Below are 22,868 nucleotides of genomic sequence, written 5' to 3'. Positions count from 1 at the left end.
AATGAAAAGGAGGAGTTTTAAAAATAAACTCTTAGCCGATGAAGCTTATAGATCAACTGTTTTGAATATTGACATTTAAATCGTGTCAGTCCATCATTAATTGTAACAATACCACTCAGGACCACACGATGTCGCCCTCGTTCAACCAACTTTGTACATGTATATCGAATGTTGTAAAGAAGATAGAGTATGTCAATTTATTAAACATCTACTTATAGCCTATTAACTAATGTGATCCAGTGAGCTGACATGGACTGATCCATCTCAATGAAAACCGAGCAAACTCCATCTACTGACCACGACAATGTGAAAGATGAAGCCTCCAGATAAGTAGTAAGTGGACCTAGAGTTGGGATTGTTTTTGGAAAAGTTAATGTATTAGTCACACAAACTATAGTTCATGTCACCTGTCATCAAAACCGTAACTTCATGGTCTGTCCAAGAGGGAAAACTAGTCATAGAAGTCTACAGATGACCCTTTAATTCACATGCAAACCCTCTGTTTGGTTACATGTCTCTTTCTTACGGTATAACTGCAGCCCAGGATCTCTTATGCAGGTGTAAAGGGGAAAGGGCAGAGTGCACATCTCGTCTTCCCATATTTATGTGATGTATTAACATGTCACTGACCTTTCTCGTATCATTATATTGTGTCATCTCATCTCTTCTCAATCCATCATTCTTAACTGCATAGCCACATACGTTGGTTTTGATGGAAAAATATAAATGGAGAATTTTATTGAGCATAACACAAAGTTCCCGATCATGCGGGTTTCCCCACGATCTGCTTATATCTACTGTCTGGTTTTGTTGCTTTGATCAGCTGTGTATTCATAGTCATAGCTGTTAGAATTGAGGTTGTTGCCTGCATAACACAACTTGTCAACTATTTAGACACTGCTTATAGGGTACAAACTGGAAATAAAATGTACTCTATATGAAGCGATGTTTGTCTGCGTTTATAAATTAATAGAATGTGTGACAGTTTAAACAGCTTTCTAACTGACTACAACAGTGAAAGAATGTCATGCGCATACCACCGCACAATGATAATATATATGAACAGTAACCTGATTTCGGATTTTATTGCACACACAGTCTTTCAAAACTACTATAATTTGATTTCAGTGGATTTAGCGGAAATAACCCCTTGTTGGTGTTATGATTAAATATGTCAAATAAAATGGGAAAATGACTGCAAAAATATGCTTCAGTGACTGAGAATGATCTGCTTTTGTTGTTGAAAGCCACAACGACTGCATGACCTCTGATTCCAAAACAGAAACTTCGGTCCAGGCATTAGGAAATCACTAATGAATTACCATCTTTTGGTATCTTCTGTTGAAAGAAACAGCTGTGTGATAAGCCTTGCAGCAACCATAAATACGTTGCCCTCTTGTATTTAGGCCTGCTGCACAAAATGTTATAGCAGTAGCAAACTTTCTCAAAGGCAGTCATCAAGCCTGCTAACAAACATGAAATATTGTTGCCAAGTCTCACGGAGACTGTACACGCACATTCCTCTCTTTTTCACAGTAGGAGAACATTTTGTGTTGCAGCAGACAAAAACAGCCTCATGTCTTCTCCTGCGTGTCTGCATGTATGTGTGTTTTTACGCCTCTGGAGCCGCGACGAACGAACATGTGTTGGAGACACCTGAACATTGTCTGACACTCATGTGTCAAACCCATAAAGTAATACGAGCATTTAGGAGCAAATTCAGACCCCCAAAATAACCGGTTGGTTTCAGCTGAATAACCTGTTCGCCCTCTTTCACCCTCCCCTCCACCACCTCCCCCTCTTATCCTGTTCGCAGCCTCATCCGGGCCACTTCCCAGCCCAAAAATAATACAATAACAGGATTAATAACAGCATGCATCCACTCAGACAGCCTGTTGAGTGTTTGAATATTTACACAGCAGCCCCGGGAGGAAAAGTACAGGGGTCATTATGCACACATTCTTCTATTTCAAATGGCCAGAGCTGTTAAATCTGTAATGATGGGTAAATGTTCAGACTCAGGGCGTCGTTGTCCTGCCCAGGTAAACATTGTTTCCTTTTTCAGGATGTCAGACGCTCCATGTCCGACGCTGCATGTGTAGCACCAGGAGGAGAAAGAAATATTCAGTCATTTCCACAAACAGCTTCTACTCTTTGCTATAAACAAACAGCTCTCTAAAAGGTAAATACAGATCACGTATCCAGACGGGGAAACAGAACATTAGTGCAGAGTCGGCGTCAAATTATTTCAGTAATGGTTCGTGCTACAGACTTTACACAGAAGGCAGCCTTAAAAAAAACCCAACACTTCAGTATGTCAATGGTTATGTATGTGTAGATTAATGAACAGAGTTAATTCAACACTTTGAACAGCTGTTAGAGAGACGAATCAGCCCTGTCGGAGGAAAACAATTAGTCACAGTATGTATTATTATCTCTCTTCTCACGGAGCTAATGTGTGATTTCATCATCATCCAAAAGTGTTAAATGAAATCTGAAGGTTGCTGATGTATCTCCACAGTGGCGTCGTGTTGATTTTCACTCTGTCACAGTTGGATTCGTCTCATGAGAAACCACAGACTCTTCAGCAGGCCTGTAACAGTGAACTCTGAAGGTAGTGTGAACGTGCTTTGTTTAAACCCACAGTAGGCTAATTTTGAATTCTAGTCGCAAAGACGAACAAACGTGTGACTCAAACGTAGCCAGGCGTTCAGTTGATATAATGGTACAGCAATAGAATTCAACTTTTGTATTAACAATGGATTCAATCGTATGTGTGAGACGAATGGTGTCGCTCAAACAAACTGAAGTTCCTCTCATCTAGTTTTTGCCTCTTTTTAGCTCACTGTTTTGGCTTTCTGTCACCAGCATCGCTTCCAGCTGCAGCAGGCAGATGTTTCCAGAAAAGAAACTCCCTCCGTACACTACCTGCTCTTCACGGAACAGCATCTTGGAACTTTTGTTTTGGTTTGTTTATGTTCTATTTTTCTATTTCTCTCTTTTCAAAATGCTGTGCTTATGCTCTGGTTAGGTTTACGCACAAAGCACCAAATACAGAAGGTGGTGTTGTTTAATGTAACACCACCATTCTCTCCACCTCCTGCTGTGAAAGGTGGCTAAAAGGCATGTAAAGTAAGTGATATGCCAGGTTTGGTACAAATGGCAACCTCGGATGTATCTGTGGTTTGCAGAAACATCAGCTGTTCACAGTATATCTGATGACTGGGTTAGATCTAGAGCTAAAAGAAGACTAAATGTTGGACATATATATTCATCAGGCGGGCTGAAACCCGACTCAAAGTAAATGCTGATGATGCTTACAGTTCGTGGTGTCACATTTTGATTCAGTGTCAGTTGCTGACTGAATAAAGTGAAACACTATTTTCATCACTGTCTGAGCGGGCAGGAAAATCTAAAGCAAAGTGTACATATGCAGATTCTTTAAGTTAACTGCTTTCAATTATGAATACAGCACATTAAACTGTGGTAGCTGATTGAGCTGAAGCTGATTTAAATTATTAAACACAGTTAGGTCATTTAGTCTGGTGATCCAAGACCTAGAGGATCATCTGTGGGTTTATTAATGAGGAAGTAAATAGGAAAGTTCTGTTACACACATTTTTTTTAGACCTTTCCCTAACATATCGTGAACTTATCTATATATGTAAACTTTTTAGGTATACTACTATAAACCATGTATGTATTACCATGGGTGCAGTTATAATGTGCATTTTTCCTTGTTGATCACTTATGTGAAAAAAGATAGAAGAGTGTACATTATCACCAGTGTGCCATTATAATTAATATGTTCCACTTTATATTTCTGTTACTTAATTTTTCCTGTCACTGAATCTCTGAATCTCTCTACTAACAACTGTTGAGCTGCTCCTGTAACAATTTAATGTCCCCAGTAACTACATCTGTAGAAGAATTTAAAATTCAATTTTCCCTTAGAAATGTAGTGGCTTAGAAGTAGAAAGTAGCATAAGATAGAAATACTCAAGTACAGTAGCACACTTGAGGGCTTACCATCCCTCTAATCATGAAGTTTTAATGGATGCAAAGATGTGAATGTATCAGATGATGAGGAGAATCTCCGTGCTACATACACATTACATCCACATCACACTGGGCTTGAACCCATTTCACTCATCCTCTTATCCAAACATGGCCTCTCTGATGAGCCCACACCATCTTTGGTCAGTGAAGCCTCGAGGTGATCCACTGATGTGAATATGAGTGTGACGGGGGGTCAGGGCAGTGCCTCCTCTGCCGCTCCAGGTGCTGTTTGCTCAGGGTCGGCCGACGTGCTAAGCCTGCAGGGCGTGCAGGACGGGCAGAGGTGCAGATCGCCCCTGCCTGCCCCCGCTGGAGATGGCAAGGAGGAGAGAAATTCCACAGTTCCGCAGACGGCCAGGAAAAACCTGACTGCACACTGCTGACATCAGCAGGACCACAGAAACCAACCTTATCACGGGCTGACTGTCTGTGAGGCCGTGCCCAGAGTCCTGACTGTCTGATACTCCAGTCAACAAGCGTCAGAGCCAACAGGCGAGACTGCAGGGACACTGTGTGGCAGTCACTTTGTTCCCTGTGCAGACACAAACTGCAGCACCAGCACCAGTGCTGCGTCTGAGCTCACTCAGTTTGATTTATTATTGAAAAGACAGACTCAAAGACAAATTAAACTTTATTCTTTTGTTTATCATTTTCACACAACGTCCTGTTATTCTGTTGAAATGGCACGTTTGGGGAAAACAGTTGATTCACTTAAAAACTGCAATACAAAAACTCCAAAAAACAAACTTTTGTGTGTTCTTAGTAAATTTACGTTGGTGGAATGAAAGGAAACCACTGAACTCAACCACAACAGTGATGCAGCTTTAGGACAATGTAAAGTAAGTTCCAATCTGACATGGTAAAAAAAAGTGTAAGAAACAGATGACCTTAAATTCAAGTACAGTGAACTAATAATTTTAAGTTTTATTTTTTTTTATTAGCTTGTACAAATCAAATGTGATCAGCTGCCTCGTCTTTGTTTTTTTTTTTAAACTGAAGCCGATGTTTAACGTTTACAGTGTATCTTAGAAACTGGACCTTTAATAAAGGCCAGACTACATCCTTCATCACTGTTTAGTGAGTTTCAGCAATGAATGTACACGATGTTAATGCAGTCTGACTACTCAAGTGTGAAATAACAGATGGAGGAGGACTCATCAGTCCAGCAGACATAGAGCAAACCTACACACTCGGTTTAAAACAGACCACTTTTTGAGGGAGGTGAGACGTCTGGCACAGCAACAGATGCTGCAGAACAGTGGACAAAAAATCACGACCTCAGCACACATCCACCTGCATTTTCATCTCACACACACCCTGAAACTTTTTCCTTCTTTCAACAAGGCGAGGCGAGAAAGTTCCTCTTACTTTACTAAGTACAAACATTGAAGAATAAGAATTTACCGAACCGTACAAAACGATTTGAGCTGTCATCTGAATTGTACGACTGTAACGCAAGAGTTTATACAGTCAAGTTAACCTTTATGCTTTATGCTTTATGGTACATTTAACATTACACGACTATGAAGCAATCTATTTGCTGTGGACTGCAAAGAACAGTGCAAACATAGAGCAAAAATAATGAATTGTGTCAACGAAAATAGTTGTGATGATTATTTTTACATTACCACGCAGCAGTCAGACAGTGTTCCTAACAAATCTTGTGACAAAGTGTAAACAGAGCGAGACATTCCCAGACACCTCACATAGAGTTATTTCCAGGTGAATAAATGTTTTTCTCAATCACTCATCCACTCTAACACAACATGACCAACAGGCCAACAGCAGGCCTGTGGTGTGAAGCTCGGACATTTCCGAATGACATAAACACGCTAAGTGGAATATTTCAGGTATTTCGCTGAGGTGTGTTATTCCAGAAGCATTTTAGAAATGCACCACTCCTTTACACTAATGGCACTCAGCTTGTAATGGACAGTGGAGATGACATCATGCTGTCAAACATTTGTTCAGATTATCCAATCGGTAATGATTATTTACACAAGCTTTTCAAAAGAGACACCAGGTTTCAATGGCACTTTTTGTTTCCAAAACAAACAATTCAAAATGTATTATAAAACATTTTTTTTTAATCCAGAAAACCTTTGAAACAATCAGCCCTTTCACCAGATTTTAAAAGAACAGACTATACATTTGTGCAAGGGTAATATACACAAAAATGATACTTATCATACTGCTTGAAGTGTATGCATGAAAGGATATAATCTCTGACAGGACAAAATGCTGATAAGGTTCAGGGGGGGAACAGCACCACTGTTTTCTTCAAAATAAGCACCAAATCAGTCGAACAGTTTGACAAAATATTTAGTTTTCTTTATATTTGTGACTCACGCTAAGACGTTTTCCTCAAGTCCAGCCAGCCTTAGCTGTAGCTATAATATATCATATGACATGCATACAAACAGATTAATTTATGTAGTATTAAACATTTAAATGTAAAACAGCTGTAGTAAATTCAGAGCAACAAGACGGTATTGAGTGTGCCCTTGGGAGAGTCAGGTCAGCTTCTGTGAAATGAGGAACACACATCAATAATGAGCTTAATGAGCACGTGGCGGCCATTTTCCTCCACAGTCACACTCCAGGAAGGAAGCACAGATTTACAGTTTATAGAAGAGCTGGTCTGGTAGGAAGAGTAAAGCTACTGTATTTCAGGTTGCAAGCAGTTGACTATGAACGGAAATAATGATGGACAGGGAAAAACTGGATGTACTTTTGGCCATATTTGAAGGTAAAAAACAACATTTTACTTGTTAGCTGATGTTAGCATTCAACCAGTCCTAGCTAACATTATCATTTGTTTACATCCTGTGTATTTCACTTCCAGCTTCAGACAAATGTCCCCAAGATGTGTGTTGATGTTTCTGAAGTATTTGACACCCTTTCTAATCGTATTAAATCTTATTAATCTTATCAATTAGTAACATTAGCTAGAATGTGGTTGAATGCTGCACATACACTACATTTGAACTTCCCACCCTGAGCGTGATGTCAGGGGAAAATGGCCGCCATCTCTGTAAAGAGTCAGAACACACTTACACAGTGATCCTGCAGTTTCTTGCCTGGACGTAGCCTCCTGTGTATCGGATGTCACAGAGCACCTCGTTGTTGGAGAAATCTGACTCCTGAACCAGCTGAGAGGGGTTCACTGTCACCTGAGAAACATCAGGCACCGATTTTATATCAGATACCAATTTTAACGAAAATCACAAACAAAATGTTGCCATACAATTTCCCAACATCTGTGATTCTTCTGTCAGATTGACGATAAAATCCTCTCACACAATGTCTCGCCCACAACACAATCTGCAAGTAATTAAATTTATCAAATAAATGTTCTGTAGAAGAAGTATAAAGCAGAAAATGCATGTACGAAAGACTGTACTTAAGAACAGTACCTGAGTAAATTGTCATTTCATTTTTGGAACTTTGTTTTTTTACTCAAAGAGATTCATTTTTACAAGTGAATATCGGTTCAAAATATCTGTTTTCTGTCTGCTTGATGTCTGATAATCGACATCCGTAACAGCCTGGAAAAACTCATATTGGTTGACCCCTGATAACAATAAACGTTTCACATTGAAACATGATAGTGATCCATTATTCTCTTTCTGACGTGGCATGAATACGGTTCCGTATAAAGCAGTTGGACACTCCTACCTTGAGTATGTAGTTTCCAGGTGGGACGTCAGTGATGTCGATCCACTGACAGTCTATGTTGGCGTGATATGTATCATAGCAACCAGGACTGAGCCCCTGAAGAAAACACAAACCTATATTACTTCAAAATATGTCAGTGAAATTGATGAATTAATAGAATAATGGAGTGAAAAATAAATTAATCATAGATCAGGAAGAAGAACCTGTGTGTGAGCAGTGCAGGCGAAGCGTCGTCGTATTCCCGGGTCGCAGGACGTGTCCTCCAGGCAGAAACTGGCCTTGTGTCCCTCTGCGACCTTCTGTCCAGTGGAGATGTCCAGCAAGTCATAGTTGCTGAAGGCCTCCATACTGTGGAAATGCCTGAAGACACACACATTCAGTGTGTCACTGGAGTCACATTTGCTGTTGTCTTCACCAGCTCAGTGATATTTTGACAGAAATAGAGAATGTTATTCATATGGCATCATATTGCATCTCATGCATATCACTTTTTACTTCTAAAAAACGCTTCTTCTCTCCTCACATCTAAAATGTCGTTTCATTGCACTCTCCAAAGCACCAAAAAAGGAACAAAACAAGGCTCTTTGATGATCAAATAGAGCTTGGGTTTTATACTTAGAAATGAGTCGGCCTTTAGAAGTTTTCTGATCTCTGCTGTTCGGTCGGAGCCCGTGGAAGACAGTCGTATTAATTTGACCAAATTTTAAAATGGCTGCATTTATTCAGAGCTTTTATGGAAAACACTTCGCAAATTGCCTCTCGTTAACTCATTCACACGCAGACTAATGACAGTGAACTACCGTGCAAGATGGTGGACTTAAGGTCAGGCGCAAATCAGGTTCAGCGTCAAGGAAACTTTGACAAGTGCGCAGAAGAAGGAGTTTAGGACTGAACCCTCTACCTCCTGAGCGACGGTTCTTTTTTTGATGAATAAATAATTCAGATCAGTTTTGCATCATGGTATTAAAAAGACATACAAATCTGCTGAATTTGGTTACGTGATTTAATGTGATTTTAGCTTTGACAGTGCATTATCCTTGTCATTTTTCCACACTGTATGTAAATGTTTGTTTTCTTTGCACTGATTCTTGTTGCGGCCGCTCTGTTAATTTCATCCATTTATGCTCATTTAAACATTTTGGTGAGGACTACATCCCAGCATGTATGCAATCAGACTGATTTAATGATAAACACAGCGGTTTAAGAAATTCTGGAATATTGTAAAAATACATTTTGAAAAATGTTTTATTGTTAAAGCTGCTACACGTAACTTCCTATTCTTACTGATTCTGGCGGCCCCTGTGGACGGAAGAAGTATGAACAGCATGGCCTTGTGTCTATAGATCTTTATCTGGCTAGTGCCTGTGTTTGTTTTGTGAAGTAAGTGAAAGAAAGACACAACATATTTCTGAGACTAGTATAGCCAACGAGGCTGTCAAGCGGCTGACGACAGCTTGAATTACACAACTGGATATTTTTAAGGACACCTGTGGACATTACCAACAGGCTATTTTTCACTGGAAGTTGGACTATCTCCAGTTGTGACTGTGATGACCAAAACAGGCATTTTAAGCCGAACGATGATTTTCTTCCTGACCCTGATCAAGCGTTTTTTTGTGTGTAAACCTTATCCAGAGCATAAAGCACCGAGTTGTGACGAGAGAGAAATGGAAAATTCAATCAAACAAATTTAAAGTTTTGACATAAAGAACTTTTCATGTTTAACTCTGGTTGTGCAGAAATGTGCATTGCTAATATTAAATTTGGTGATAGTGTAGCAAAAACCTGAATCTGCACACCACCTTGAATGGACTGCGAGGTGTTTAGAACTCACTGATGGCAGCTGTGCCATTCCCACTCATGTCTGGGCTTCACTGGGAGGAAGTCCGTTGTTCCCTGGTTCTTCACTCGCTGTGGGAACCGCAGCAGGACTCTGTAGTCGAGGTCGCTCACACTCGGATGATACGCAGACCTGAAGGGAAGGAAAACAGGAAGAGCTTGAGCCAAGTTTACCTTGAGTCTTGACTGCAACCAGAAGCCACTGAGTGCACAGCTGAGATTGACTCGTATCACCTTTTTGTTTGTGGTATGTTTACATCACATCATGCCTCCCCACACACTTCCCTGCACATAAAACTGCTTCTCCTCCTCTCTGACCAGTTTACACAACGGTGATTTATGTTGTAGGGACATAGGTGGTTTCTGGTCTCGCTTCAGAAGTTTGAGTTTGCCTCAGGAATCTCTTTCCTTTCATTTCAGAGCTTTTACTTGGCAAAGTGGCTGCTCAGATCAGAGGAGAGAATCTCAGGCGGTTGCCAGGTTTGTGTCCAGCCGCTCTGTCACTCAGCTGCAGCTTCCAACTGGGACTAAGGCCAACACACATCCTAATGTGGCTGCCTCAAAGGATTCCTCAATGATTCTCACCATTTCCGTCTTTAATTATTCGTGTAAATAAAAAGATGTTTGTGTCTAAAAGTATTAAATGTTATCCAACAGTTGAGAGCAGCACGAGAGTCATAAAAAAAAGTGGATCCAGACTGAATCTAAACCTACTCGTGTCTTCACAAGTTACCTTTGATTTGATGGATGTGGTGTTATGTCAAATAAATAAGCGCACCTGGAAAGACAGTTTTCTTCAGCGGCACAGCGAAGAGCGTACATCTGCACCCTCTGAATGTAAGAGGCAGCCTGGATGTAGTAAGGATCAGGAACCAAGTCTGGCAGGCCTGTGAAAACAAAACAAAATCACGCAAATACATGCATGACTCAAAAAAGCCATGGGAATCAAATTTCAGATTTTTGGAAAGTAGGGGGTCTGATTGTTTTGGGGTCTCAAGTTTTTGCTCTAGAAAGGAGATGGGAGCTTTTTGATTATAACCTCAGAGAAAAAGTCCCTATTGGTTTAATATAAAAAATATGTTTGATACATTTTACCAAATAAAAACAACTGCAGTGTTTATGTTGTTAATGAACGGTGAGTGCATAATGTCAAGCAAGTCATTTTACTTTCTAAACTCCATGTATCAAATATTCTAATAACATACTTGAGCGGATTATTGAAAGGAGAGTTTGAATACTTTATTATAATTTATAGTGGATAATGACCTGCTCCCAGTCTGTCACTCAACCATGTAATTAGAATTTTACTCAGAGGCTCTTATACTGGAGACATTAGTTTTGTCATTAAGGGGGCATTAACTCTCAGTCTCATTGAAGGTGCTTGAGGAGAAGAGTGGGTATGAGGCATCTGGAGTGCTGCTTCACCGCTTGTTACCAACAAAAAGGACTGCATTTTATTTCATTTTTATTTATCTATTTGTTCAAACTGTGTCAGGTTTACCACTCTTATAAACACTTCGGTTACAACGTCTCACCGTTGTGGAAGAACCTGGTGCCATAGCCTGGCCTAGGTGCCGGGCGCACAGTGACCCTATTCCTGCGGTCCGCAGGGTAAACATCATAGTAAACCGAGTTTCGGTGATGGATGCTGTGCGGATCCCTCGGGTCGCTCATGTCCGCAGCCCGTGCGTAGTGTATTTCTACGGAGTTACTAGAGAGCGCTGTGGGAGAGACGTTGGACTCCGCTGTGTTTCTGGTCAGTGGATGCGCTCTTTGCGCACTGCGAGCGTCTCCTAAACCGGTTTGCTGCTGGATGCGACGCGCATTCCCTCTATCCTCCGCAGCCACGGTGACCCATCCAGCTGTGGCAGGTGATTCTGAGCTCTCGGATCTCGTCCTGCCGCCTTGGCTGTGCGCGAAGTCCGGCGACCTTACCGGTGACGCAGTGGCCTGTTGTACACCAGCGTCATCTCCAGGTGTGCTCCGTCCTCCTCGTGGGACCCCGCTGCCGGAGAACTCCTGGATGAAGCTGCGGTTGGACGGTGCCTGTTGTGAACGGTATCCCGCAGCCTCTCCAGAAGTTGCGAGGCGCGCTCCGGTCTGACTGCGTGGCCCGGGTGGTCCCGCAGCGAGTAAATACTGACCCGCATCAGCACCGAGAGCTGCCGCATCCATCTGACTGACGTCGTTTTGCAGAAAGTGTCTCCCGGCTGCGTCCTCGAGGTCTCCAGGTCTGGTTCTGGAGGATCTGCTGAGCGCAACAGGAGGGTGAAGTAGGTTGAAACTGTTTCTAGTTGTCAACAAGAGCTGAGTGCGTCTTCGGACCTGCGCAGGCGAGCGATACTGACTCCCCGTGCTCAGTAAGCTGTACACCTGCCCGTTATTCTCCCACTGAATCCGGTGTCTCCACGGTTCCACACGTGCGCGCAAATGGTGCTGACCGGTACCCAAACGCACCATAACATCTAACACGAGAATCAGTACAAGCACAAACTTCTCCATGGCTAAATGTGAGGGTGTCTCTGGCTGAAGAGGTCCAACACTGAGACGTTATCGACGGACATTTGAGTCTGACATGGGTGATGGGGTGGTGTTTTGAACACACACGAGTCCGTCACGCAGTTGAGGGTTGAGACGTCTTCAAATGTGTAATCAGAAAGTGCTTCATCCACCCAATTCTCAACAAGGAGCTGCACTCATGTCTCAGGTTAACCATTTCACCACCGTCAACTGGGTGGTGACTCCATGGAGAAAAAGTGGCAGCTTACTGCTACATCAGTAAAATGTTGTTCTTATTCTTTTATTTTGTATTTTTATTTTTGCACGACTTTTTTACTTCTCTCTCTTCCTTTTCTTTGAGTTTGGCTGTTTTGTCACTTTTATTCCTTTTACATGTGATGACTCATATTGACTTTTTGTGTTTTTACATTTTCTGTTCTGATTTTTTTTTTTTAACTCACCTTAGACGCGGCTTCCTTGTGTTTGGCTCGACTGTTGAGTCTTTATATATATATATATATATATATATATATATATATATATATATATATATATATATATATATATATATATATTGTCTTCGTGAGTTTCCCGCTTTTGCCTGATTGTCAGAGCACTCTGTGAACTCAGTCTGGGTTTTACATGAAGCTCAGTGCGCAATGACGCACGGAGTTCCTCAAATGCAATTAGGTTTGCATTGATCCAAGAGACTATTCTTACCAAAAAAAGAGTCCTGTTAAAATCTGTAGGTAAGTTAATTTCCTTCATTCAACAGGCTGTATTCCACCTGTTGAATCCCCACACTGACACCAGGTCACCACATGAGGGCAGTGGACCCTCACTGAGAGTCAATTCTCTGCTGATGCTCGACACAAAACTAATTTTTGATCCAAGTCTCGTGAATTAAACTGGCTTCCCCACGTCACAGACCAATATTTTAGCTTTAAACATTAATGAAGACAGCAGCTTGAAATAAACACGAGGATTAAACTACTGGAAGGTTATGCTCCCACATTTTACGTATCAAGATAAACCTCTTTATTTGGTTTCAAAGGAACTTGTATTAATGATTCCCACCTTGAGGTAAATTACCTTCAAAACTTTATAATAAGTCCTTCAGTGAGTATTAAAGTAGCCCAACGCCCATCTTATCTCCCAGAGGATGCCTCCTCTTCATATTTTCATGGCTGATTCACTTCAGGTGGAGTTTCTATTTATAGTCATTGGTCACTGTAGAGTTTTAAATGACTTCACATCCTCCATTTATTAGGCTACAGACCCTTTCAATAACCAGCACCAACTCTAAAAGTGGACTGTCTGAACATACAGTGACTGAAAACAAATGAAATACTTTGTGATACTTTATATTAATGTCCTTGTAGAAAGTGTTATTTACTAGTTGATAAGTTATGGGGGACTGAAACTGTCGAAAATATAACGCAATGAATGAATATGTAAATGGATCAGTTAATCAATTAATGTTGGGCTGTAGGCAATCATTAATGTATATAACATATACAGATATTTCTGTTTTAATTTGCCTCTGTATTCATTTATCTTTGTATCATTTCAACTGTTTATTTACTTACTCATTTAGTTTCCCATTTTATTTATTGATTTATTGATTTTTATAATTCTTTACGTATGAATCCATGTATATATTTCTGATCATGGCAGTTTCAGTCCCCCATAACAAAGTCCTTATGACATATTTTTGAACATTAGTATGCGTATTTAAGTGTTAATAATAGCATAATAAGCATGGTTATTGTGATGCTATTAGACATTTATAATAACGTAGAAGAAACTGGAAACCATTCATAGGTGAGTATGAATGTCAATAAAAGCTTTATGAGGTTCTTATAATTGTTTATAAGCATTGCATTTATCTATTATGTCATTGTGAAACCTTTACTAAGATTTTATTTGCTTTATCAAGATTAATAGATTTTTTATAATCCATCTATCAGCAGTTAGCAAGATCAATGCCTTATGAAGTCTGACATATTCTTTATCAATCACTAATTAACTGTTTAGTTTAATGATGTTCTATAAACTGTTCTTTTAAGTGCTTATAAATGTCATATTATCTAATAATAAACATGTTTATTTTACTATAATACACTTACATCGCAAGTGGATAATGTTATCAAGCATCTTACAAGGAACTGTAGGGGGCCACATTATTACTTTAACTAACCCCAATTACAAGGATTTTACTATAAAGCACTAAAGGCACAGAACACTGCCCCCACCAGAGGACGGACGCAGGTAGCTCAGGTTTATATGTGTCTCCTTCTTCAGTGTTTATACATGATGACGAGGTTGTAGACTGGCAGGAAGTAGGTGAGAGGCCCTCACCTTTTCCTTTGTTTTGTCCTGCTGACGTGCAGACAGACTGGTAGCCAGTCGTGTGGTGCCTGTCCCGAGTGCATGGTGACAAAGGCAAACAGCACACTGTGGATTACAGGAGGTCTGAGTGTATAAAACCTCCTGCACCAGAACCCCCCTCTAAATATACCCACACACCCTGGCAGGCACTCAGAGCCTCTCAGCAATCTGTATGAGCATGAATCCCTGAGTGAGTGTGGGAAACAGGAGTAAAGGTGTGTGTGTGTGTGTGTGTGTGTGTGTGTGTCAGTGTAAGTCTTGGGACACATGATAAGAGGGTCTAGCTCAGGTTGGCTCAGGCAGGCTGTAACCAGATGGTGTCACTCCTCCAGCATGTTAGGTGGTCTCTCACAGTGACATGGTGACACTCCTTGATCCATGACTTGACACCATCAATGAACACAGGCTGTGGTTAAAGAGGCAGGACTTTTACAGATGAGACCTGGACATTTGGAAGGGAAAGTGGAAATCTTCCCTATATAACTGGGAATGTTTCAAGCCAGGTTCTCATTCCAAACTCCTCCTCAGTTATACTTGCAGATCCTGTGGTGGAGAGTAACGATATTTTTAAATACTGCCCATAAGGAAATGCAAGTTTATTTCTATTTTGCACATTTAGACACAGGGCAACTCAAGGTGCTTTACAGAGGCTTACTAAATACATTAAAAATACAACATTAAAAACATTTTATACTTGCATTTTCAAGACAGTCAAAACAAAAGCAAGCAGATTAGTAGCAACAAATTAAATTTATGTTTTAAACCGTTTTAGCAATCTTCAGATATTCAGGAAGATTGTTCAACAGGTGTCGAGCATAGTTACTAAATGCTAATGCTGCAGCAGTAGCAGCTGTATGTCTGCTGACTGACAGGAATGCATATATTTTTTATTTCTATATATAAAAAAATACATTTATCTAACGTCCGTTACATAATGACGCATATCAGTTACAGAAGTAAAGGCTCGGCTCCAAACCAGGTGTTTCACAGTCCTTCCACATGTACAAAAATACTACATAAAATAAAGAAAGGCAAAAACCAAAAAAGCCCAATATGACCTCTTTAAATACAGTACCTGAGTACATAGTTCACCATTCCTGGTATTATACATAACCACGTAGATGGGTACATGCTGTGACACTGTGAGAGTTTTTCCATGTGGGTGATAAACCTCAGTGTCCTATGACGCACTTAGAGAGGATGTCTGTCAATCCTAAACAAAGGCCTGAACTCATGTATCCTAAAATATATCATAAAAATCTTAAATCAATAATTAAAAATCTCAATGTACACGTGTAAAAACATGTGTCACAGTGTCTCAGATCAGCACTGATTCACCTCCTCTCATGTGTTTATCATGTGATGGTAGTCATCCAGCATCTCTATTCTTAACAGGCATTTAAGAGATATAAAGAATGGATGTGCAACTACACAAACTTACACTGCAATGTTCTGTATGTGTGTACATATGCAAGCACAAGCATCATAAAAACAGAAAATAGCCTCCATCCTCAGCGTAACACTCCTGTGTACATTGTGTATATGGCTGATTTGAGACAAACACACCCTGCAGATGGAGGTCACACAATCACATGATTCATCCAATATGGGAGTAATTAGGTCAGGTTAGTCCAGGAAAATGTCTAGACTGGATCTGTTTTCACTGCAAATAATGTAGCCGCTGTTCACACAGGTCAAATGTGCATTAGCTGACGTGTGTGTGTGTGTTCACGTACACCCAACATAAAGCTTAAGTTGTTAACCTTTTGCGTGTGATTACATAGAGTTGGTATGTGCGTGTAGAATGATCCAAAGCACAGGAAAATAAACGTATTTCACCTGCAGTGTTCATGCTGAATGTGAACAGATCGTCCTGTGTGCTCGCTCCTGCAGCCATCACACATACTGCTGTCATTTTTAGCACCGGGGGACCAGCACAGCGTGGTTAACTCCACGTCCACCTGTTAGAGCGTCACAACAATCACCTTGTCACTCCATTTCCACAAGACACACACATGACAGATTACGTGTACCCGCAGCTGATGTAATTAGGTGCTAAAAGAATGGTGGTTAGGCCCCCGTCACAGGTGTCGATAAAATGAAGCTAACTAGAGATTCATTATGATCCCAGCTTGCACCCAGCTTTTTCACATAGACAGTAGCCTTTAAGGAGACATATCATGCTTCTTTTCAGGTTCACTATTGTACTTCACCTATTTATACATGTGGAAACATAGCGGCACGTGCCTTGGGCCTCATGTGCTGTAAATGTAGCGCTAATAGGCTAAATCTTGCGGTTAGTCTGTGACCTACTCTGGCATCCACTTGAAGCAAGTGAGCTAGTGTTGGAAAAACCCCAGGAGGACAGTGAGGTGCTCAACAGAGAATTTCCTGTTTCTTAAATAGATACAAGCTAAATTAGTTCAACCTGGATGTGGTTCATATGTATTGTTTATGTTCTGTGTTGTGTTCAGGTATTCAGATAATTACTTTAGTTATTAAATGTCTCAGTGTCCACTTAGAACATGTTTGGTTACCCCAGTTGAAAGCGAGTTACATGAAATCCAGAGTAGCCCAGATTCTTGTTCTGCAGTCCTTGATTAAACAGGCTCTTGGTCAGTGGGTCCTCGCATTTCTGGCTGATGTCCAGATTATTTCATTTGAAAAGTTTTCAGCAAACAGAAAACCAGTATTACAAGAGGAAACCGTTGAGAATCAACCACCTACATGGTTGACCACAGTGTTAATCATCTGGGATTAGAAGTTATTTATTCTTTTAAAAAAGATTATGCAATTTCTCTTTGTACATTTTAAAGTATAACAGAAATGTTGACATGTTAACACATCACAATCTTTTCTTGGAGCTGATGGAGATCACATACCTGTAAATCAACATAACCTGTGGTACATGAGTCAGATGAGAAGTACCTCATCTCCTCTAAATTGAAGTTTGACTATTGTTTTAAGTTGCAGACATACAAAACTTTAAACCTGCTATTTCTCGTCAGAACTTTCATAGATACTCCACTGGAAGTGTGCAATCTGGAGTGATTCCTTTTGCTAAGTAGGGGGGATATTTCCTACTCCCCCTTCCTTTTTTCAACACCAGGAACAAGATGGAACTGTACCAAGGTACAGGTATGACATCATCCTATCCATTTATAAGAATTAAACGCCAAGGCTGAATCAAGAAGGCAAGTAGCACAGCTGTAGCTAGACTTGCTACCCAACTTTACAATTATACAAAGGCAACATGGCCTATTTATTATCATAGGTTTGATAAAAGATTCATGTAGGTTTTCTAAATGTATATATAAAATTCATGATCATCTCTCTACACACAAACACACAGCCCTACCTACATGTATCCATAGAACTATATAAATGACAAAAGTAGTAAACAGAGATATTTTATGGTTTGTATATCATCAGCTACTGACACATTTATTCATAGGAGAATGTGACAAATGGTCCAGTACAAGTCAGTGGTTTGACATAACAGTAATATAATAATAATGATCCATTCAACAATAACTTTTTAAAAAGAAAAATCTAAAATATTGATCATCTAAAGATGATTAAAAAGAAATTGATAAGTTAACATGGTGTTGTTGCACTTACAAAGAATACAATTACAAAAAGCTCCATAAAAAAAAGAATCCTTCCAACTATTTACAATTTCTGTACAAGGATGGCGAGGCCGTCTTCCTGCTGCAAGAAAAAAAAAGAGAAAGAATATTGTTAGACAAGGTTGAACATCCCATACATTTATGTTTTTTAAAACATGCACTTTGTTTCTAAAGTATTTGTGTCCCGAAAAGACATGGTTTTAGCTGCAAACCAGGACAAAATACGTTTTTAAACTGCAAGAACCCCTAAATGTTATTACTGTCAAACTAGAAAAACAAGTATATACACTTAATCTGTCTTCTTACCTATAAACGATTGAGCAGGTTGTTCTGAATGTCCTCATACACCTGGTTGTAGATCTCCTCTTTGTGTTTCAATCCATCCAGGTACTCTGCAACACAAAAGGTTGATGAGTACACAGACATTTGAAAAATTTCCTTAAAATAAAAAAGTTCAAACATCTGGCCCTGAATTACCAAAAGAAAATATCAAAAAACACATTGACCTGACAAAAATCCACTAATATGAACTGGATAAAGGATTCAAGCTGCAACATACCAATACTCAAACTGCAGTTCTCCATCAGTGTCCTGTGCTTCAGGTACATTGGCCACACATGGCCGTCAAACAGGCCTGGAGGGTCGGGGACAGTGTATTGTCTTGTACTGAAAATAATAAAGCACACTGTTAGACAATGTGGAGTAAAAAAGGCAGTAAAAAAGGAGAAACACTAAAAAGTTATAAACAAATGTTTTTTGTACCCTCACCTTCTCCGTCTTTTGCACTCCTCGTAGGGAATTGTGATGTAATAGCACTTGTTGAAAACGTCCAGCAGCGGCCTAGAGGGGAGATGAACAAGGTGATGAGCAGGGCCGTTGATAATGATACTGAATGTGTTTAACCAAACCAGAGTGAAGGAGCAAAGTTATGCAACTGCTAATACTGTCGGTTATCTTCATCTCTACAGAGTACTCAACGTTCAACCAGCAGTAGACTTATGGTAGAACAACTCAGAGATAAGGCCTTAAGCAGAAAGAGGCTCTCTATCCGCAGGACCCGCCTGAGTTCGCCTGCAGAGGTCCGTGAACATGTGCCAATGGTGAGCAACCAAAATAAGCACGTGACACAACAGAAGTAACACCGCCCTTCTCATGTTTGTTGTCATGAAATTCTGAGAAATTGCAAGAAACTAAATGGCCAGGTGGCCTCACTGAAATCTTTGTGGTCTGAGGGCAATTATGTAAGAGAACTTAATCAATTTAAAGCAGAGTAAAAGCAAACAACAGGTTGTTTGGAAAAACTAACCACCTTTCATATCAAATAAAACCAGTTTATGTCCATCAACATTACAGGTTGTTTGTTTGTGATGGTGCATCAAGCAGGAACTTCCTTGTAAGCATTTCCTCAAGGCTGGCACACACAGAGTTAAATGGAGTGAATTAAAATTAACATACGGGTAGTTGTAGAGCAGGAAGCCCTCCACGATCAGGATGTGGGTCTGCTCGTCGGGGTCGGCCACACTGGATTCAGGAGAGAGAGTGACGCCATGGGAACGGGCGAACTTCACTGGGTTCTCAATCCAGCCTTTTACGGTGTTGGTCATGGCCTCCATATCCATTGCTGTGATCACTGTAGAGCAAGATTGATAGAAAAGAAGACGATGGAAATGATAGATGGTGAATTAGAATAGACACATGTTGTGAACATGAATGTGTTTTGAATTTAGCTCCAGGTTACTGGAGGTCAATATCAGCTTAATGTTGATATAATGGTGTATAATGTGTTACAGCTATAATGTAAAATGTTGTAGGATGGAGGGGGTATATGACATTAAAGGGTTAACAATGAGTCATTGGCAGTCTTCAGTGAAGTCTTACCATCCCATTGTTTAAAGCCGTCCTCCCCGACTTCTATCTGATCAGGTTTCTGAAATAACAGTCACCAATAAAACATTGCTGCAACCTCACAGCTCTGAACACTTCAGCAGATCCCACTCACATGCCAGAGTAACAAGGTCAAACAAGGACCCACACACGCACACACCAAAGAAAAAGGAACATAGGGCATGCACAGACTAAAGAAAGCCATTTACAAAAGTACACAGCTTTAGTGAAATTAATAAAATGTAATGTGAAGGTATGAGTGGAAGTAAACTAGGAAAATACAGATGCATATAGCCATGTTAGAAGTACTGTAAAGTCGATTTTAAGCGTAAGATGCCTATTACAGTACATAAGGACTCCTAAGAAGTTTCTACACAATAATAAGAAGAAGAAGAGGAAAAACAAGAAAGAAACTATGTTACACAGACATCACAGCCATTATTAATCTACCTACTGTGGAGAACAGAGCAAGAGGGGTGTGTAATCACTCATGGTAGAACCAGCTGCTTTGCTTACATGCAATGCACATACAGTACACATAGGAGGGATGGAGACCATAAAACTTATTATTCACACAAAAACTCACCTTGAAAAAGTCATCTTGGTGCACAACACAGCAGTTGGGCAATGTCTTGATCAACTTATTTGTCAGGGTGGTTTTACCACCATTAGTGACTCTGAAGGCAGAAAAATATAAAAATGCCTATCATTATAAATAATAATAATAATAATAATAATAATAATAATAATAATAATAACAACAACAACAACAACAACAACAACAACAATAATAATAACAATAATAATAAAAAATTGCTCAACACGTTTATGATTTTAAACTTTATTCTTCTTATCAGAAAGAAATAGCAAATGTGCAAGCTTTCAGCAAGAAGATACTTTGCTACTTCTGTTAACATTTTATTTGATAATTTAGTATACATGACATAAAGTAATATTAGCCTTAAACAGTTTAAAAGCTATATATGTGTGTGTGTGTGTGTGTGTGTGTTTAAAAGTGAATTGGTACAAAAGGTAACAGTCAAGTGGTGCTGACCAAAAACCACATGGCTCTGTTTTCATAAAATCAGCTGAAATAGCATACATTCAAAACTGTGTCATTTCCTCATTTAAACCTTTTATTAATGAGGATTATGATTTTAAACTGTTTGTAGGTTTGGACAACACTAATCTGTACTTATACCAATCTCCCTCCACTTTTCAACCGAGTCTGGCGGTGAATTTTCAAAAGTCCCGCTCAATTGATGACAACAAACCAGTCCCACCGGACATCACTTTAAACCGGTTTAACAACACGCCGTTACTACTTTCTGGCGGGCGGCTGATGAAACATGTGGCCCAAGGAATAATGTTCATGAACCACAAACTAACGCTGGCCACCACCGTGAAATAAATAACGTTAACTGCATGCGAATAGTTTATCTTGAGATGCCTCCGCGAACAATAACACAGGCTCATGACACACGATCGTTTCAGTCAGGTCTGGCATAAACTCCACTTAACTGTCCGTTAAGCTAACACTGAGCTAACAATGTTTTAGATTTTAATAGGTGTATCTTCACGTCAAAGATGTTAGCAAATAACTGTTTAGCTAGTTTAATAAATGCAATAACACTTACCCGCCAATTCCTATAATGTATTTCATCTTTTCTTCTCTTCTCGACAGCCCCGTTCAATGTCAGCTGAAGACACTGCGTAGAGTGTTTTTTTTAACAAAGCCGAAGATAAAAATCCAACAATTAAACGCTTCAGCAGCTTGTGGACTAAACTTCTGCTCTGAATGAGTTTTCTCTCAACTGCTCTATTGACTGAGAGCGCGAGGTACTGCAGTTTATATCCAGCCTACGTCGTATTGCGTCACCACTCACGCAGGCACGGGGCGTCCTCGTGATCTGACGTGCTCGTGCTCCCTTCCACTCGTCCTAACGTGCCTCTCCGCAGCAGCTAATCAGCTCCCGGAGATCGCCTGCCGCCATCCAATCACAGCCCCCGAACTTTCGCACATTTACATATTTAGGCGCAGCTGCTCCTGACAATCAGAGCCGTGGACGATGTGCAACTCCTCTGTTCAACAGTTAATCCACCAGGTGACGTTATGTGTCGTGGAAAACTACCATTGATGGTGTTTTATAGACACATCGAAATAACAGCTGCATCTCTCCTGCTCTGCTGTGTGTACTAGGACACTGGTTACATTTCTGCTATCAGGGAATATTCATTGAGAAACATATTAATATATTGTAATTTCCAAATATTAATTTAAAAAGGGTTAGAAAAAAACACTCTATTAATAAGGTTATTAGTGTAATGTAATACATTAAACCATTAAAATTAAAAGCATGCTAAGCCAACATCATATTAAATCCCTATTACCATGGTGGTATTTTCTTAGAGAGCACAAATGTGGAAAAAGTACCAGCCAAGTAGGTTAAGAAGTATTATTATTGTTGCAATTTTAGGTATGGGTACAGCTGATTAAAAGCAAAAAGTAGGTCATTTTGTTCTTAGAAAGGAGGACAGATGAGTACATGTATTTTCTTTGTCTGAATTATGGCCAGTCATACCAGGGGTATTAGGTCCTTGAGTAAAAGCAGCAGTACATTATATTTAATTCAATACATTTAAAGATGTAAAATGTCAATTGAACTACATATGTCTTATTTGAATGTACTTCAAGCAAAAGAAGTTGAAGCACTTTTAGGCCCATATTTAGTTTCAACAATATCATTATTATTACTCATTCACTGATTATTATTGAATTTGTTAGATGTGGAGCCAATTTTGATTACTTTACAGTCAATGTTGTAAAAAGTACCTAAAAAGTCACACTAAAAGAGTAAAAGAGTTAAAAGATTGCTTTGGTAAAGTGAA

At 39.9% G+C, this 22,868-nt stretch overlaps 2 protein-coding genes and 1 long non-coding RNA gene across 4 annotated transcripts; all 3 read right to left on the bottom strand.

Moving 5' to 3' along the window:
* Positions 1 to 4,672: 4,672 nt before the first annotated feature.
* On the bottom strand, positions 4,673 to 12,249 carry loxl5a (lysyl oxidase-like 5a). Its single transcript, XM_030432369.1, has 7 exons — positions 11,112 to 12,249; positions 10,355 to 10,463; positions 9,572 to 9,709; positions 7,941 to 8,097; positions 7,738 to 7,833; positions 7,117 to 7,232; positions 4,673 to 6,584 (listed from the first exon to the last, which is right to left on the bottom strand). The coding sequence occupies exons 1-7, from the start codon at positions 12,076 to 12,078 to the stop codon at positions 6,578 to 6,580; spliced, it is 1,590 nt and encodes a 529-aa protein (XP_030288229.1). The 5' UTR covers positions 12,079 to 12,249; the 3' UTR covers positions 4,673 to 6,577.
* A 1,657-nt stretch (positions 12,250 to 13,906) lies between these two features.
* Positions 13,907 to 16,527, bottom strand: LOC115590887 (uncharacterized). Its single transcript, XR_003985849.1, has 2 exons — positions 16,306 to 16,527; positions 13,907 to 15,009 (listed from the first exon to the last, which is right to left on the bottom strand). It is a non-coding gene; the product is annotated as an uncharacterized LOC115590887 (long non-coding RNA).
* A 1,346-nt stretch (positions 16,528 to 17,873) lies between these two features.
* mibp (muscle-specific beta 1 integrin binding protein) lies at positions 17,874 to 21,825 on the bottom strand. Of its 2 annotated transcripts, XM_030434542.1 has the most exons (8): positions 21,617 to 21,824; positions 20,566 to 20,656; positions 19,974 to 20,022; positions 19,551 to 19,725; positions 18,864 to 18,935; positions 18,655 to 18,761; positions 18,402 to 18,487; positions 17,874 to 18,177 (listed from the first exon to the last, which is right to left on the bottom strand). In XM_030434542.1, the coding sequence occupies exons 1-7, from the start codon at positions 21,640 to 21,642 to the stop codon at positions 18,402 to 18,404; spliced, it is 606 nt and encodes a 201-aa protein (XP_030290402.1). In that variant the 5' UTR covers positions 21,643 to 21,824; the 3' UTR covers positions 17,874 to 18,177. The 2 variants fall into 2 exon arrangements, with proteins under 2 accessions (XP_030290402.1, XP_030290403.1); XM_030434543.1 differs by lacking the exon at positions 19,974 to 20,022 and having other exon boundaries at positions 21,617 to 21,825.
* Between the last annotated feature and the right edge of the window lie 1,043 nt (positions 21,826 to 22,868).

The sequence above is a fragment of the Sparus aurata genome, chromosome 11 (genome assembly GCF_900880675.1).
Source record: "Sparus aurata chromosome 11, fSpaAur1.1, whole genome shotgun sequence".
NCBI classification, from domain to species: domain Eukaryota; kingdom Metazoa; phylum Chordata; class Actinopteri; order Spariformes; family Sparidae; genus Sparus; species Sparus aurata.
This window is presented reverse-complemented; position numbering and strand designations above follow the sequence as displayed.

Bases quoted from the DNA above. Each gene is read 5' to 3' on its own strand.
- mibp (XM_030434542.1), bottom strand. From the start codon at position 21,642: ATGAAATACATTATAGGAATTGGCGG. The intron at 19,726-19,973 runs GTAAGACTTCAC...CTTGCTCTACAG, and splicing joins CGGCTTTAAACAATGGGATG to TGATCACAGCAATGGATATG. The intron at 18,488-18,654 runs GTATGTTGCAGC...TTTGTGTTGCAG, and splicing joins GAACTGCAGTTTGAGTATTG to AGTACCTGGATGGATTGAAA.
- loxl5a (XM_030432369.1), bottom strand. From the start codon at position 12,078: ATGGAGAAGTTTGTGCTTGTACTGATTCTCGTGTTAGATGTTATGGTG. The intron at 10,464-11,111 runs GTGAGACGTTGT...TTGTTTTCACAG, and splicing joins CACCAGGTTCTTCCACAACG to GCCTGCCAGACTTGGTTCCT. The intron at 7,834-7,940 runs GTTCTTCTTCCT...TGTTTTCTTCAG, and splicing joins CCTGCACTGCTCACACACAG to GGGCTCAGTCCTGGTTGCTA.